Source organism: Puma concolor, chromosome C1 (assembly GCF_028749965.1).
Source record: "Puma concolor isolate L17-30 chromosome C1, mPumCon1.1.hap2, whole genome shotgun sequence".
NCBI lineage: Eukaryota > Metazoa > Chordata > Mammalia > Carnivora > Felidae > Puma > Puma concolor.
Window position 1 is genome coordinate 86,081,836 of NC_141674.1, and position 17,227 is coordinate 86,099,062.

Sequence of the window (17,227 nt, forward strand, 5' to 3'; positions counted from 1 at the left end):
AGATTTGGATGTTAGGGTTTTGTTTTTTTTTTTTTTTTTTGTTTTGTTTTACTCTCTTACAAGGACGTGTTTGATTAGAATTACTGACGTGTTCTCTTTTTTCTGAATAGCTAAGAAATATACACACACAGACATATAACTTATGAGAGCAACAACAAAAAAATCAAACCATTCAGGTTTCCAAAAGCACTTCATATTTATTTTTTGTTCCTATTTAGCTTTTTGGAGAATCGGCAAAGCTGATTAACGGTCTAAGACCAGGGAGTTGAGTTTTACTCGCTGGCCTCACTGCGCTCCTTCAAAGTCCGCCCGGCAGCTCTTCACTTGTGCGCCCCCTTTCTCCCAAAGGCAGGCGCAAGTCCCTTTCAGTTTCTGAGAAACCACACAGAGCGCATGCTCTTACGATGGTGGATCTGTAGCGCCATTTTCATACCGAAGGCTTTAATTAGGCACGTCTGTAGGGTACCCAGTATTAAAGTTGTTCAAACAGTGTGAGGAGCCTCATAGAAACAAGACAAGGGCTTTTTGGGACGAACCACTCCCTGCAGCACTTCAGCTAACACGTAAAGAGATTCTTTTGTGTTAATTTCCCCCGTGGACGAGTGGCCCTCTCGTGTGTCGCTAGTTCCCTCCCCGCTCCACCCCTCTCCCGCCCCGGCTGGCTTCGCTTCCCCGCCCCCCTCCTCGACTAGAGCAAAATAAAGGTGAGGCATTTGTGATGATTTTGCGGCCACAGTGGCAGTCCAAATGAGAGGACGTGGGGGACCGGATGGGAATGTTTTCCCCAGTGAGAAGAAAGCACAAGTTATTTCAAAGTCCAGTATGTGTAGAGGAAACCGGTACATGTTCTTTTGAGCTAGGAGGTAGCGCTTTTTTAATTTTATTTTTTATAAAGGTGGAGATCCGTCAGGGATGGGGGGCTAGGGTTGCTACAAAGATTTGCTATAGATAGGAGGCGGAGCGCGGAGCTCTGAGGTCTTTAAAGTGTGTGTGTGCGTGTGTGCGCGCGCGCGCAAGAGTTTAAGAGAATGTGGGTGATGGGGCGCGCAAGAGAGACAGAGAAGAAAAATCTGGAGTGGGAGAAGACTTAGTGCAGAAAAGGAAGGGGGGCCGGCGCATCCTTGCCTGGGAAGCCGCAAAAGCGCCCTTCCCTACCTACTCCCTACTCCACCGTTTCATTCATAAGTTTCTAGTCTGGAGGCCCCGCCCGGCTCCCCTGGGCCCAGGGCCCCGTTTCCTGTACAGCAATTGGTGGACGGCAACAAAGCCTTAGCAACTGGCTCCTAGAGACATGAGGGCCGCCTGGTAACTGGGGCGCGGGGTCGGCACCGAGAAAGGAGCGGGGCTGTCCCTTTAAGGGATGGCCGCGGAGCCGTGAAAGTGGAGGGGGCCGGGGGAGGGCGGGGAGGAAGGTCTGAGGGCGGACCTAGGGGGAGGAGGAGGAGGAAGAGTTGCTGCTGAAAGGAGGTGGCGAAGGAGGAGCCGGAGCAGCTGCTGCCAGCCCGCGGGCACCGGAGTCCTGCCCGCTGCCGCACGAGTAGCCACCAGCGCGATCGGGGCAGACGTCTCCTCCTCCATGATCACTTTGGGAGCGGGGGGAAGACTTTGCCCTGCCGTGAGAGCTGGTCTGCGTTTTCCAGGCGCGGCGGCGGCGGCGGAGCAGCCGCAGCAGCCGGGTCCGAATCGGAGCGGCCACAGCCTGGGGCGTGTGCGCCCCGCGCGGAGCGGGCTCGGGTTCCCCACGGAATGTCCCCGGGGCGCCCGGCGCGCTGACCCCCCAGCCGCCTCCGCCTTCGGCGCCTGCTGCCTCTCTTCGGCGGGCGCGGTGTTCGGGACTGCAAGCTTCCCGGCTCCTGGGCAGTGGGGAAGCCCCCGGGGGCGGGTGACCTCAGCTGTCCACGACCCAGCCCTCCCCCGTGCGTATCTTGCTTAAGATGGCAGCGGAGTCAGGGGAACTAATCGGGGCTTGCGAGTTCATGAAAGGTGAGGAGCAGCCGCCCCACATCCTCCAACCCTACCTCACCCCCAACTCTTCACTTCTAGCCCTATGTCCCAACCGCCGCCTCCGGCTTCTCTTGGGGCCCCCAGTGTCCTGCAGCGGCTGCGCGCGCTCTCGTCTCCTCTCGCTACTGTCCTCTCCCAGAGGACCCCCTGCTTCCGGCTTCTCTGCCTTTCTTGCGTCCCAGGTTCCCTCTGCAGCTCCCTCGGATGGCCTCCCTGCCCAGTAGTGGGACGGCGCGGGGTTCCGCCGGACTTTTGCACGCAGGGGCTGGTGGAGATCCCGCTCTGGGTGATTTTTTTTTTAGTCTCCTTTATCCCGCTCGGTTTTCGGGACACCCCCTTCCTCCCCCCCCCCCCCCGCCCCCGCATCACACCTCCCTGTCTCTTACTCCTTTCCTCTTCTTGAAGTCTTCGATGCTGCAGGCTCGCCTCTCTCTTCCCCTTCTGCAGTGGCTGAGGTCTGGAGATTTCTGAACCAAACTTGCATCTTCAGTTCTATGGGTACCCCCAGCTTCTATCTGCGCCCGTTCGCCTGGAACAGGGGAGATATGGGAACTGCCCCAGCTGAGTCTCTCAGTCAGGTCCCCTCCTCGCCTCTCCGTTGTGCTCTTGAGTCTCTGGGTTTCTGGGAGAGATCAGGTTTCTGCAAGAATTCCACGTGTTAATAGAATCTTTAAATAATGGGTAGCAGTTATTAGTTTGATCTTTCCTGTGTTACCACCACCCCTGCCCACGTTCAGCTTCCCTACTTCTCATATGTTTTCTCCCATCTTTTAAACTTGTCTTTCAGATCGGTTATATTTTGCTACTTTAAGGAATAGACCAAAAAGCACAGTAAATACCCACTATTTCTCCATCGATGAGGAGCTGGTCTATGAAAAGTAAGTTTCTATTTTTTTTCCCCCCTCAACCGTTTAGCTTGTTGGCTCTTTGGTGAGGGAACAACACTATGTGCCTCTATGGCAGGTTTATTCAGTTTCCCCCAATGGTGCAAGTAAGAATACCATTTTCCGGAAGACTCAGATGCCTGAGGAGAAGTGCAGAGCAAGTTAACATCATTTGAACCTGTCGACACCCCAGTCCTTTTAGACCTCTGTCTATATTAGCTCTTCCTACTGCCACCACAAACTGCAACCCTAGATACCTAACACTCCCCAGAGTAGGACCAGGGAGACACTGTCCTTGCCAGACTCTCTAATTGGCTTGTGAATCAGCCACCCAGTATTTATGGAGCACCCACAGAGTATAGGGAAGCGTGTGTATTACAGGTGCTTCAGCTTTACAGTTCACAAGGCTCCTGTTGTCTCTCAGGATGTTTTCGTTTCTGCGGCTCATTTTTGGAAAATGGGACCTGTTTAGCTGGAGGTAGCTGTATCTAAGTCATATCTATGAGTAAGATTTTACCTGTACAAGAAATTACCGAGTTATTTTATTTGGTTGCCCCAAGCTTCAGAGTAGTACTTTCTTTGTCTTTGAGGAAGTGGTATAGGAGTGCTGATTTACTTTCTTTGGTTACTTTGCTTCTTCTATGGGAATTAGGATTTGAGAGTGTAAAATAAGAATAGGGAACTGTTGTTTGTGAAAGACCAATAGTTTACAGGAAAAAATATCTTAATACTTCAAGGGTAACAAAAATTTAATTGAAGAGAGATAAATCTCTGTTCAATAAAAGCAACAGATAATAAGGAATAAGAAGGCTGAATTGACTTGATTACACTCTCATTAAAAAGAACTGGTGTTTCAGAGTAGTCCAATATATTCTAACTTAAACATTTAACTTTACTCTCTTGTTGTTAAACCAAACATGCAATTAAATGAACATAGTTAAATGAACCATAGTGACCCTCATAAGCTTCCTAGGACTTGTCCTGTTAAAAGGGATTTTGGCGGTTCTGCCTAATTTGTGGGTACCACCAAGGCATTTGAAGAGTGAGAGTATTCTCGACTTCGAAGAGTGTATCTTTTACTTGAGGGCAAACCATCTTTAATTGTCACTTCATCATAGGGATTCTTGAAACTGATGTCTTCAGGACATTTCTCTTAGTGGTACTGGGGGCAGGATGCTTCTTGAATGGCTGAAGTCAAAGTGGGAATGAAAGAGCCCTTTGCTGCTGCATATAAATGCTGCCGGGAGGAGGTCTAAATCCCTGGTGTCAGATTGCAGCCATGCTCCTAGACGGAACAGAGTAATGTGTGGCCTGCTCCCCCGACCCTACCCCGTGTACCTGGCTGATGTCACTGCTAGCAGTGTTTATTGAGTGTTCACTATATTGTTGGGAGTGTGCATTTTTGTTGCTTTCTTTTAGTGAGTTTCAGGTTTGGGGACCTGACTCTTGTGAGTCTGACAGTAGGGACTGTGTATGTGCCATTATGTTCCACTCTGCAGTGGCTGACGGGCCAGAGGTTGTTCGGATGTCATGGAACAAGCTTCAGTCATTGAGGTCTGAATTGCTTCTTTAGAGATTGCTAAATGGTATAGTTCTAGCAGAAAATTACACGTAGCCACCGAACGCAGCGCTCAGTGGTTTTTTGATTGTAGTATTGATATATGAAGAACATTTTTTTTGTGCATTTTAAGGTTGGTATTTTAGGATAGGGCTACAAATCATATTCCTCTTGTATTTAAAACAATTTTTTTTTGATAGATGTTTGAGAGAGAGAGAGAGAGAGCATGAGCAGGGGAGGAGCAGAGAGAGAGGGAGACACAGAATCCAAAGCAGTCTCCAGGCCCTGAGCTGTCAGCACAGAGCCCAATGTGGGGCTCGAACTCACAAACCATGAGATTATGACCTGAGCCGAAGTCGGACGCTTAACCGACTGAGCCACCCAGGCGTCCCCACATTCCTCTTGTATTTATTCACCTGTGTTTCCGGTGTCTTGTAAAGAAAGACTTGTTGGAGAGACCATTCTAATTATATTGTGAGTTTTGATGTCATTTCAAACTATAAAGAGGACTCTGGCCTGGGTAGAGCATATACCTCTTTCAGTTTGGACGTGCCCAGCTACCGTGCCAGTGCAGTGGCTGTGGTTCTGATTAGCCATCATTCCATCTTTTTTTGTTATCCCAACATGTTACACATGCTAGATGCTGGAGAGGATACAGCGGCGATGGATGCACATAATACCTTCGAGGAGCTGCACGCCTGTAGGGAGGATGACAGCAGTGCAGTCAAAGGGATAGAAAGAGAACTGACTTTAGGTTAACATAGCCCCTGTACTAAGAAGAGTTCCCAGGCAGGTGAGAGCACATTTGATTGCCGTGTTTAGAAAAGGCTTCGTGGAGGAGTTACAATTGGTTTGAAGAACAGACAGAGTTTTATCTGGCAGAGATGTGAGAGGAGAGATCCCAGAAGCAAGAACAGCAAGGATGAGGAGGGAGGCTCCAGAATGGATTCAGGGAATAGGAAGTCCCCCAATTAGCCTGGTGTGTATGCAGGTCCAAGGGGGGTATGCAGTATGAAGTCAAAAGGTCAATGGGGTGCAGATTGAATGCCAGGGTGGGGATCTGCAGTTTCCTTGTATACCATTGGACCCTTCTGTGGGTTTTGGGCCAGTCCATGGTATAACTGGATCTGGGCTAATTGCAAATAGTGGTAAACATTTATTGAGTGTTTAAATGCATGCTAGTTGCTGTTCTAGGTGCCCCACAATGCTTAATTATTAATTCATTTTATTTTCACAACAATTCTGTGAGGCTGGTACTATTATCCTTAGCGTGCAGAGATGATGAGAGTAGTGTACAGAGAGGTTAGGGAACTTGCCCAAGGTCACAGAGTTAAGATATAGCAGAGCTGGAATTTGAAACTGAGCCCTCTGGTTCTGGAGTACATCTGTCTTCTCTCAAAAAGTTAGTAGGATTGGGGCGCCTGGGGGCTCAGTCGGTTAAGTGTCCGACTTTGGCTCAGGTCATGATCTCACCCTTTCTGAGTTTGAACCCTGCATCGGGCTCTGTGCTGACAACTCAGAGCCTGGAGCTTGCTTCAGATTCTGTGTCTCCCTCTCTCTCTGTCCCTCTCCTGCTCGCACTCTGTCTGTGTCTTCTCTCTCAAAAATAAATAAACATTAAAAGAATAAAAAAAAAAAGTTAATAGGATAGCATCCTTAAAACGAGTTAGGGTGGAAGTAGAAGCCCACTTAGAAAAATTGTGGAACGTTCAAGGGGAAGAAATAAGTGCCTAGATGAGGATTGGTAGCAATGGTGATAGAAAGAAGGGATCTGAATCCATGTGACTGGCAGTAGATCAGGTGGGTGGGTTGAGGGGTGCTGAGGAAAAAGAGGAGGTGAAGAAGGCCTTAAGACAGCCTGGGTCCTGGTGAGCCTGCTGGGACCATTAACTGAACAAGAAGTAGGGCAGAAGAATCGGCTTTAGTGGGGAGATCAGGCATTCCATTTTGGTCAGGTTGAATTTAAGGAATTTTTTTTTTTTTTAATGTTTATTTATTTTTGAGACAGAGAGAGACAGAGCATGAACGGGGGAGGGTCAGAGAGAGAGGGAGACACAGAATCCGAAACAGGCTCCAGGCTCTGAGCTGTCAGCACAGAGCCGGACGCGGGGCTTGAACTCACAGACCGTGAGATCATGACCTGAGCCAAAGTCGGACGCTTAACTGACTGAGCCACCCAGGCGCCCCAGGAATTTAAGAGATACCACATAGACTTGAAGTTCTTAAACTTGGGGATTTTTTCCAAAAGAGATGATAAAACTGAGAATGATGTGATTTCGGGGGAGAAAGAGAAGATATCAAGGTCTGTATTTCACAGGCAGGGCCAGGAGGAGGAAGCAGGGGAAGGAGGAGGATATAAACAGAGGTGGACAAACACTGGAGAGAGAGAAGAAAGGGAGGAGGGACAGAAGCCTGGGAATCCATCTTGTCAGCTCTACTCCTTTAGGATGTGTAGAATGAGATTGCAAAGCCCCTAGAAGAATGTGTAGTAACCTCTGTTCTGTCTATGGAGGAGGTCTTGTGGTGGGAAAAATCTTGACTATCGTATCATAACGTACATGTCTCTAAGGAGAGGAGTATGTTTATATGCATTGTCACACAGGCCTTGTGCAACCTTGTAACTCTGTACTTATTTGTTGAATGTATAAATGAAATGCTGCCTTTCTGGCTAAATTATCACCTTGAAAATGCAACTATTATTTATGAATCAGTAAGTAGTCTCTTTAAACATTAGGCTGTAGGTACTTTGGACGCAGCTGTGTTTTGTGCAGGTGTTTAGTTAGTTCTAAGAGGATGATAGCACTCCATGATTGAAATGGCAACCTTCTGAGAAGCTGGTGGAGAAAACTTAACAAAGTGGCCTCATGTGTGGCTGTTTATTAGAAATGAGGGTCTGAATTTTCTGCTTGATCTTAAAACAGAATTTATCACATTAATATAAAGGCTTGAGCAGTTTTAGTAAAATGTGGTTGATAAGAAAGCCATACATTTGTCCTTGGTTAGGATTTCACAGATGAGAATAAAAATTAGAGTATGAACTAACACACTTGTGGCACAAAAGTAGCCTAATAAAAAGAGAGCCTTTCAAAGATTTATCTGTATTTGATTAAGGTACAAATACTACACAACTCTCCAGAAAGGCTAATTCTTTAGTTTTGGAATTGGGCCCTGTAATCCAAATAGAGGCTTACTTTTTTATAACTTGGCTCAAGTTTTTTTGGCTCAAAAGTTAGAAAAATGAAGTATGTTAATTGTTATAACCTTTGCATGCCCCTCCTGACTGTGATGATGGGTATAGGGTTGGATGTTAATGCATAGAAAGCCAGTTTGCTATGAAGGGTGGTGTAGAGGGTGTTCATTTTTAGCCTTGTCCATTTTCATCTCTTCTCTCCTTATGTTTGCAAAGGAAAGGTGTTGAGAATGCAGGAGAGAACTTTTCATGGACATACTCTGGGGACTGAATATTAAGCAGTGTCTGAAGTGACTTGAAGCATTTCACCAAATGTTTTTGCATGGAAGAATGAACAGCCTCTAATGAGGACTAATTAGCTAAACTGAAGATTTAAATAATTTAAAATGTTCAGTTTTCACTTAAGCTTTATTAAAACACTCTGGTATTAATGCAACCAGGAATTTTTGGATAAATCACGTATAGAAGAATGATTTCTCTGATAGTCTGTAAAATAGGTTTGAGTCAGAATGTGAACCTAGGACATCTTTGAGAGAAATACAGAAAAACTTCCCTTGCCTGGAAATATTTGTGGGACTGGAGTATTTAGGTGAGAAGAAACCCTTTTGGTTTTCAAATTTTATTTTAAATTTAATATGTAGCAAATAGGCTAATTTAATGGAAAGACTAATGCCATTTATGGACATGCACACGTTCACACACGTATGATCATATAGAGTCTTCGGGCCATCATTTGGTACCCCAGCTGTCATTGTAAATTGCTATGATATTGACAGAAGAGAAGATATAGTTGAATTTGGAGACAAATTTCCCCATGGGAATAAAAATAAAATCATAATAACAGCTTACATTTATAGTCCTGGGCCAGCACCTAGGAGTCGGGTGCTATTATTATCACTACTTTACAGATGAGGAAGCTGAGGCTCAGGTCGGGTACGCAGAGCCAAAGGTCACTGAGCTAGTAGTTAAGTTGCTGAGCTGGGATTCAAACCATAGGTAGTTGGCTTTGGAGTTCATGCTGTTATGCTCCCAGCAGGTTCCCAGTTGTCTTGAGCCTGAGGCTGGTGGGGAGGGTGCAGTACCAGCTTTATACCCCTGCCCCACACACTTGGCCCTTCTGACTTGAGTGGGGAATGGCTTTGGTAAGAAAGTGACACCGACAGTGCGTGTACCAACTTTATGTCCAGGCTATATCTGGGAATGTGTGGTGGTAATTAAAGTGTTTTTCCCACTTTGTGGGTGTAATTTTGCTTTTTCTCCTTTCGGTGGACTGCCAGAGAGAGAGAGAGAGAGAGAGAGAGGGAAGGAATAAATTGAGCTAATTATCATTATGTATTAATAGGATGGATGAAACAAAAGAAGTCCAGTTTTCATAAGCTTATGAAAACTTCTTTTGCAGGCTGTCCAGTGAAATGTTCTTGCTGCTTAAGTGGTGTAACTTAAGATACAAATTTGTGCATAGAATTCTCTTAAAACTCAGAAAACTTTGTAGCTTTTGAAAGACAGTGGGTTTACACTTCCTTCTCCCTTTCTCCTTTCTTATGTCCTAACCTTGCAAAAATTACCCAGTATTTTTTCAGGGCCACTTTTTTCATCCTCTGTTTTGAACACATGCCTTTTAGGTGTATGTGTATATGTGTATTTTAACCACAGTACTACATAGTATATGTGATGAGGAAATGCACAAATCTGTATACACTAACCAGCCAATTTTAAATTCAGTGACATACCAGAGCCAAATTTCACTTTCTAGGTATAGATTTATTTAAATACTTACTGTTTTGGACCCATTAGCCATTCACAATGGGTAGTCTGTCTCTAATCTTCATAAGGACACATTATTTTTTAGTTCTTTCAATTTGTGTGAGATAAGCCTGACAGAAACATAAAATTTAACTATGGTGCTAAGGATTCAGTTAAAACTAACAGGGCTGGTCTTAATCAGGCTGCCTGACACATGGATCCAAATAGCCGGGCTGTAGGAGAGAGTCCAATGGGGAGCAGTTGGCCGTCCAAGTTCTGACTATGCCAAGTCACCGTGGGGCGGCTTCATTATTTTGTTTGAAGTAGATTCCTAAGACATCAGATGTTCTCAGTTGTAAGTTCATAAACACATTCCAAAGCCGAAAGCAAATGACTTTTACTAACCCAGAGCTTAACGCACCTTTGTGCTTAACAAAAGGAAAAAGCAAAAGAAAAAAGACCCTTGACACATTTTCACAGGAAGTGAAAAAAGCGCGACTTAAGACTTGGAGGTGGTTGAAAATTGCTGGAGGAGAAACATTTAGATGGGATAGATTTTGGTGCAGAGCGCTGTGCTAATGCTTCGAGGATAGACAAATACGTACAGAAGGCAGTCGGAACAAATACAGTGAAGGGCGATATATGACAAAAGCTGCAAAGGTATGTGTTAGGAATCCAAGAAACGAAGAGGTTATTACTGCCCGGGGTGATAAAGACTACACAGAGTGATATTTGAACTAGGTCTTGAAGGGTGTGTAAGAGCAAAGAGTGTATGTTATCATCTCTGTGAGGACAAGTACTATCTGTTTTTGCTTTCATTGTATCCCTACACCCCACACAGTGCCTGACATGGAGGTGGTGCTCATGAAATTTTAGCTGAATGAATGAATGAATGAGTGAGTGAAAGAGGAAGCAAAAGAGAGAAAGAAGAGATTTCCAGTATTTGGAGTTGGCAATATTCCATTAGGTGACATGAAATATTTGAATGCAGAGAGGTCCCAGGTGAGGCTGGACACATAGTGGGGACGGGATCTAGGTTGTGCTGTAGAATGGCAGAAAAACTGATTAGAGCTCTGCTTTAGGCTGGGAGGCGGAGGGGTGGGGTGGGGGGTGTGTGTGTGTGGGGGATGGCTCTGTTTAAGCTGTGGCAGGATTGGATTAGGGCACAGGCAATGGGAACAGAAGGACCAGATGGGGGAAGAGGCTAGAAAGGATGGATTGAGCGTATTTGGGATTGACCACGTTGGGAGGTGGGGAGGGGGTGGTGAGGAACTGAAGGTAGGTTCAAGGTCCCTAGCTTGGGTGACTGGGAGAAAGTGGCACCTTAAAGTAGAATGTGTGTAAATCGGAAGGAAGGGTTACTTTTTTTATTGCTTGGTTTTATTTTGGGGATGGGGAAAGGAAGTAAGAAGGGGAGTTAATAATGAAAGTAAAAGATGAGTCTTTGTCTTTTGGGATCTTTAAGGAGAAAATAGACAATGCCTGCCTGGGATATTTAGGTATTTACTTGTTTAAAAACTGAGAAGTTGGGTGGGACACTGATCTTAAGTTCCTTTCTGGCTCACTGATTTGAATTGGGATTTCTACGGGTAAATGTCGAATTTATTGTTTCTTTAAAAAAACATGCTTTAGTTTCAATTTACCTAAAAAAACTTTGGTTTTGCTAATCATACAAATACTTCCAGGACCACCAAAGAATCAGATGTTGAATGAGAACCATCAAAAATATCACTTTATTTATTGAAAGCATGTACTATTCGCAGTCCTCACAACTTGAAAACATCTTGTAAATGGTCACAATTTTTATTTGTCATTGACAGTGAATTCCTTTATAGGAAATAGTTTGTGTGAACTATAGTTCTTGAATAAAATGTTTCACTTATTAATTTATACATTTACTATTTTGGTCTTAAAGATGTTCAAATCCAATTGATGAAGTGGAGAATTTACTAGTTTGGACCTGTTCTTTTGCTATAAAATTTAATTTTCACTTGGAGAACCAGAAAAGATGGTTTATTTCACCTTTATTCTCCTTGGTGGATATACTCTAATAAGGCATTTATCCAGTTTTTTCTGGGAATGTGGCATTCTAGTGAGGCAGCTCCTACAAAGAGTTGGGAAATCACATCTTGAAATATGAAAGCAGTTTTGTAATTTGTGGAACTTTTCTAAGATGAATCTGCATTTTCTTCTTGAAGAGTTTATTGCTTTTGATTTTGCTTTTTTTTCTGCAGTACTCAGACTGTATTATTATAAGCACATTGGTTGTACAGTTTCACCATAATTCAGGGATGGTTCCAGCCACTCCTAAGGAATCAAGGGCTCTCTGCTTATGTAGCAGATGGTGCCTGTTTGCTAAACATCTTGTGTCTTTTAGTCTTTTTAATTTATTCAGTTTTTATTGGTGACTAACTGCTATGAGTTGAGTATGTTTTAGGTGCTGCTTTTGGCATTACCGTCAATGTACCAGCCTCTAATAGCCGCCTCCTCTCTATGATCCGTCTGATGAGTCTAATATACTATGTGTATGGAAACCGGACATCACATTTTATTAGCCTTTGCTACAAAATAAGACTAACTAGACTCAGCATGAGAATGGGACTCTCTTATATATGCAGCTAAAGGGCCTGGATTTTGTGGCAGGCTTTAGAAGAAACAACATGACTTTGTTTTTGGCTTACTTGCGATTCTCATTTTTTTTTAAATCTTGGTTTATTTTTGAGAAAGCGAGAGAGAGAGAGACACAGACAGACAGACAGAGCACAAGCAGGGGAAGGGCAGAGAGAGAGGGAGACGCAATCTGAGGCAGGCTCCAGGCTCTGAGCTGTCAGCACAGAGCCTGACATGGGGCTTGAACTCACAAAACATGAGATCATGACCTGAGCCAAGTCAGATGCTTAACCTACTGAGCCACCCAGGCATCCCTTAACTTTTTTAATGTTTACTATTTACTTTGAGAGCAAGAGAGACAGAACAGGAATGGGGGAGGGGCAGAGAGAGAGGGAAACACAGAATCTGAAGCAGGATCCAGGTTCTGAGCTGTCAGCATAGAGCCTGACACAGGGCTTGAACCCACAAGCTGTGAGATCATGACCTGAGCCAAGTCAGATGCTTAACCTACTGAGCCACCCAGGTGCCCAACTGTGATTCTCATTTTTATTCCAGATTGAGATTTCTGAATTTGAGATTCTTGGATAACTGATGGCTTATTCTGTACAATTCTCTATCTTTTAAGAGGGTCTGGTATTAATACAGCATTTGCACGACTCCTGGTAGTTGATTATTGGTTCTCTGCAGCTGAATTAATCTGAAACATTAAAAACATTTTATTTGTTTCTAACTGTGAGATAAATAGGTTTAAAAAGGTCTCTTCTAGGGAGCCGTGAATGGTGGGCTTGTGAAATATCAAAATATTGCCTTTCCTGTTCTGCTAAGACCCTCACTACTGTCAAACATTGTGTCTTGTTCCACAAGCCCTACAGCAGATTGCCTGCAGCTCTGGAAAACCCAGAAGTAAAGGCGTAAGATGATTTTTAACATGGCAAACTCTCAGAATTGAAGGGGCTCCTAAGAAAAAAGGAATTGGGCTGATGTATAGTGGGGGTGAGTCTTTTAGATTGGGGGTTACTTCTGGAGGCTGCCCTGGGAATAAGCCGGTAATAAAGATACAAGCTGAAGGGGAGAAGGTAGGGCTGGGTTCCTGACCTTACCCTGCACTAGAAAGGCGGGTCATCTTGCTATTCTCTGTCCCCATTACTGCCCTTCCTTCTTAGGTCATTTTTGTCAATTTTGTCTAATTGGTCTTAGTGTGCACCCAAAGCTAGTACAATGTGATATCTGGTATCTCTCCCCACATGAACCTGGTGTACAGTTTAGAAGGGTTAAATTGTAACAGGCAGTACTTTTTGCAGATGAACCAACCACGTCTCAATCTTTCATTCATTACTCAGCCATCTGTGTGCCAGGTGCTAGGGATATAACAGCGAGCACATTTGAACCCAGCCCTGTGTTCATGGAGCTTATAGTCCGGGGTGGGGGGATGGGTAGGGAGGATATTAATCAAATATTAAGAGGTGGGCATGGGAGAGGGATCAGGGAAGAAGCCCCTGAGGAAGTGTGACTAGAGCTGAGACCTAAAGGGTAGGTAGATGTTAACTAGGTCTGGGAGGGTGATGTGCTAAAGTCTGAGGCAGGAACTAAAAGAAATAGCTTGGCTGGAGCTTACTAGTAATAAAATGAGGGAAATGAAGCCCCAAAGAGAGATAGGTAGGGGCTGCACCACCCTGGGCCTCACAGGCAAGTGTGCGAGTTTTGCTTTTAATTCCAAGAGCTTAGAGAGGTAATATGATCATCACTGGATTTTAGAGTAATTATTTTCCTTTTCGAGGCCTTATTTGCTTTATGAAATGTGAGGAAGGTTAGTCTTTTATGTACAGGACATCAGTCATCCTTCTGTTTTCTACCAAAGCCACAAGGATACTGTCCTCATAGTCCTCTTGCCTTTAATACCTGCCATTGAATAAAGGGGTTAATTTATACTGCTTGAGAATGTTTCTGTGGGAGTGAATTTTAATTTTAGCTGTGCATTCCTGAAGAAATGTATTGTTTTCATTCCTGTGAGTCTCAAAGGGGGTTTTCATTCATTGACTTGCTCCAAAGAGGGAAGTCACAGAATGACAGACTCTGATGCTGGAAGGTTCCTTGATACCATCTAGTCTGTTGTTTGGCTTTAAGGCAAAGTTGCAACACTAACCCATTTTATAGCAGCAGCAGGGCCTTGCTATTCACCCCAGGTTAAGAACGTACAAAGTGGAGGACGCTTCCTCATACTTCTGGTGTTGTGTACCTGGTCTTTCCTAAAAACCTAAACTAATGTACCAAAGAACAGGAGTCAGAGTGGATATTGGGGTTCTCTCCTTACTTTGTCATCTCAACAAATGTCAAACTTCACGCAGATAAGTAAGGGGTAATGAGATCAAGCTTCCTACCGTTTGAAGCCACTTTCTGGTCTGTGGGTTTGTTCCCCAGCTGTGCAGAAAGCATAGTGAATTTCAAGGAGAAGGCTGTAAGGTTCTTCCCCTTCCTGGAGGGGATATTCTGAGGGAAATGCCTTTGTACCCAGAATCAACACCCTGAGAGGGCAGAATGTATCAAATAGGGTGACTAGCCCTTGGGAAATATGTGAACTGTTGAATGGGTTTGTCCAATATGTATAACTAGAGTCTTAGACTCTTTAGACTCTATTTTATATACATGTAAATGTATATATACACACATGTATACACATAATATATATTACAATATATGTTATAGTCTATAATGGCTGGAAATTGGATATATGATATGATATGATATTTGAAAGAACTTTAGAAGTCTTACTTCAGCAGCTTTATCTGATAGATGAAGATGTGGAGTCCCAGAGAGGCTAAGGCACCAGCCCAGGGACATTGAGTGATCTGGTAGGGACTAGAACCCTTTGCTTCCCAATGGTCTTTAGTTTTCTGTCAGACTCTATTTGACTGAATGGAGCTGGGGAACTTCTTCCATGTGCCGACTCTCTTCCCAGGCAGACAACATCAATGTGACTGTGGTTTGTTATGCTACAAGGGCTTGAGCATAAGCCTTGAGCTGTAAGGGCTTTGGACTATACTTTGATCTTAGATTAATGTTTGCTGATCAATTGAAGCCTTTTTGAAATTTGATTATTAGGGGTTTCAGCCATGTATAGGAGCTTTATCATCTGAAAGGAGGAGTGTGGATAATATTCCAGAGATAGGGAAGGTATTAGCTGATTAATGTCACCAAAAATTTATATGCACACACACATATAATCTCACTGTGCTTTGAAGGGTATTGCTACTTAGCATTTATCACACTGAGATAACATATTTACTTGTCTTCTCATTAGGTGGTGAGCACCTTTTGAGTAAGGAATGGCAGTCAGCAGGCTTTCAGTAAATATTTGAGTGAGTCAATGAATGGACAAAAACTGTCAGCAGCACTGGTAAAAAATTCATGAGTTGGTACGCCTTAAAATGACCTTATAGAATTTTTCCATCCTATTTATAAAGCAGGTAACCCCCCCCTTTTTTTTGTATTGTCAGCACTATGATTAATATGCTAACTTATAGTGCCTTGCTCAGAGTGGGTGCTTATAAATTGTATTGAATGAATGTGTGTTGCTTGGAATATAGCTCATCTTTTTGCTGAGGAGTTGAAAAGTTTTAGATGAAAGTTCTTATATGTAGAATAAGGTACAAGAGTGCTTTAAGCAATGATTCCTCTGGGAATGGGCCCACTTAAAGTTTGTTTGAAAAACCAAACACAAAATAGTGATATGTCATAAACTTCATAAATCTTGTGAGAAGAGCTAGACATTTGGGGTATAACAAAAAGGCTTCTAGGTCCAACTTGTTTTTCCCTTCAAGTCTGTAGGACCAGCACTATGGGTGTTAGGTGACCTGTGGGTACTGGGTGACCCTGTGGGTAGTGGATGACCCTGGTTACATTTGCTCTGATCCTTGGGCTCCCATTTCTTTGTCCTCTTCAGAAGGAGATGACCCTCCCCACTTGCAGGACTCCAATTCTTTTAATTTCTTTCCTTCCCAAACAGGAAAGAGTTTGATTTTAGCTTTTTATACTTACTGAATAACAGATAGATGAAATGATTTTTACTTAATAGTTCATGAATTTCATTCTGGTTATTGACCCATAATTGGCCAACCTACAAGGGGAAATTTACGAATAGATAAGAGGGATTCATTTGATCGGTCATTCATTCATTTAGAGGGAAAGCTGAAGGTACTCTGAAATAATAAAATAATGTATCCACGGTTTTCCTTGCCCAAATGAGCCCACATGAGACCAGATTACCCATCTCTCCCCCACCCAAGAAAAAAGAGGTGGCCATTGCTTGGCTGTGGCTCTGGAGGCCTCTTCCTGGGAATTGCCAGAATGGAGAAGACTCTATGTAGAGTCATTAATTTCAGGCTTAGGAGCCCATTCAGCCCTCACGTTCCTTTCTTGTGTCTCTACAGGGCTCTCTGCCATTTCTCATCCCCTTTCATTGTTCCCAGGTTGATGACCTTCCATTTCTTCTCTTCTACCCTGAGCCCAACTTTTTCATTCTCTTGCCTTGGTTGCAATTTGCAAGTTGCTGAAGTACATATTTTATACTTTTTAGCACATTTGACTTACTTCAATTGATATCAGTTGGTTTTTGTATTTTAATATTTCTCTCTAGTAATGATCTGGCCTATTAAATGTGTTTCCATTTCCTCCCACCGCTGGTAAGGAGAATTCTTATGAAGAAGCATGTTGTTGCTAGGTATTTACCCAAAAAATACAAAATACTAATTAATATGAATGTATGCACCCCAGTGTTTATAGTAGCATTAGCCACAATAGCCAGATTATGGAAACAGCACAGGTATCCATTGATAGATGAACGGATAAAGAAGATGTGCAATTTATATGCAATGGAATATTACTCAGCCATAAAAAAGAATGATATCTTGGAGTGCCTGAGTGTCTAAGTTGGTTAAGCGTTTGACTCTTGATTTTGGGTCAGGTCATGATCTCACGGTTTGTGAGTTTGAGCCCTGCATTGTGCTCTGCACTGACAGCGTGGAGCCTGCTTGGGATTCTGTCTCCCTCTCTCTCTTCCCGTCCTCTCCTTTTTCTCTATTTCTCTCTCAAAACAAGTAAAAATAAATTAAAAAAAAAAATGAGGGGCTCCTGGGTGGCTCAGTTAGTTAAGCATCTGACTTTGGCTCAGGTCATGATCTCACGTTTTGTGAGTTCAAGGCACACATTGGACTTTGTGCTGACAGTGCAGAGCCTGCTGAG

The 17,227-nt window shown here is 43.7% G+C and overlaps 1 protein-coding gene across 6 annotated transcripts in view; it reads left to right on the top strand.

Moving 5' to 3' along the window:
* The first annotated feature begins 742 nt into the window (after positions 1–742).
* CDC14A (cell division cycle 14A) overlaps positions 743–17,227 on the top strand; it is a 196,412-nt gene continuing 179,927 nt past the window's right edge. The window contains exons 1-2 of one of the 6 annotated variants that reach the window (XM_086717683.1): positions 743–863; positions 2,792–2,882. In XM_086717683.1, coding sequence (XP_086573809.1) covers positions 770–863; positions 2,792–2,882 — 185 coding nt within the window. In that variant the 5' untranslated portion in view covers positions 743–769. Of the gene's footprint in view, positions 864–1,422; positions 1,984–2,791; positions 2,883–17,227 lie in introns of those variants that run through there. The other 5 variants (XM_086717686.1, XM_086717687.1, XM_086717684.1 and 2 more) reach the window with 5 other exon arrangements.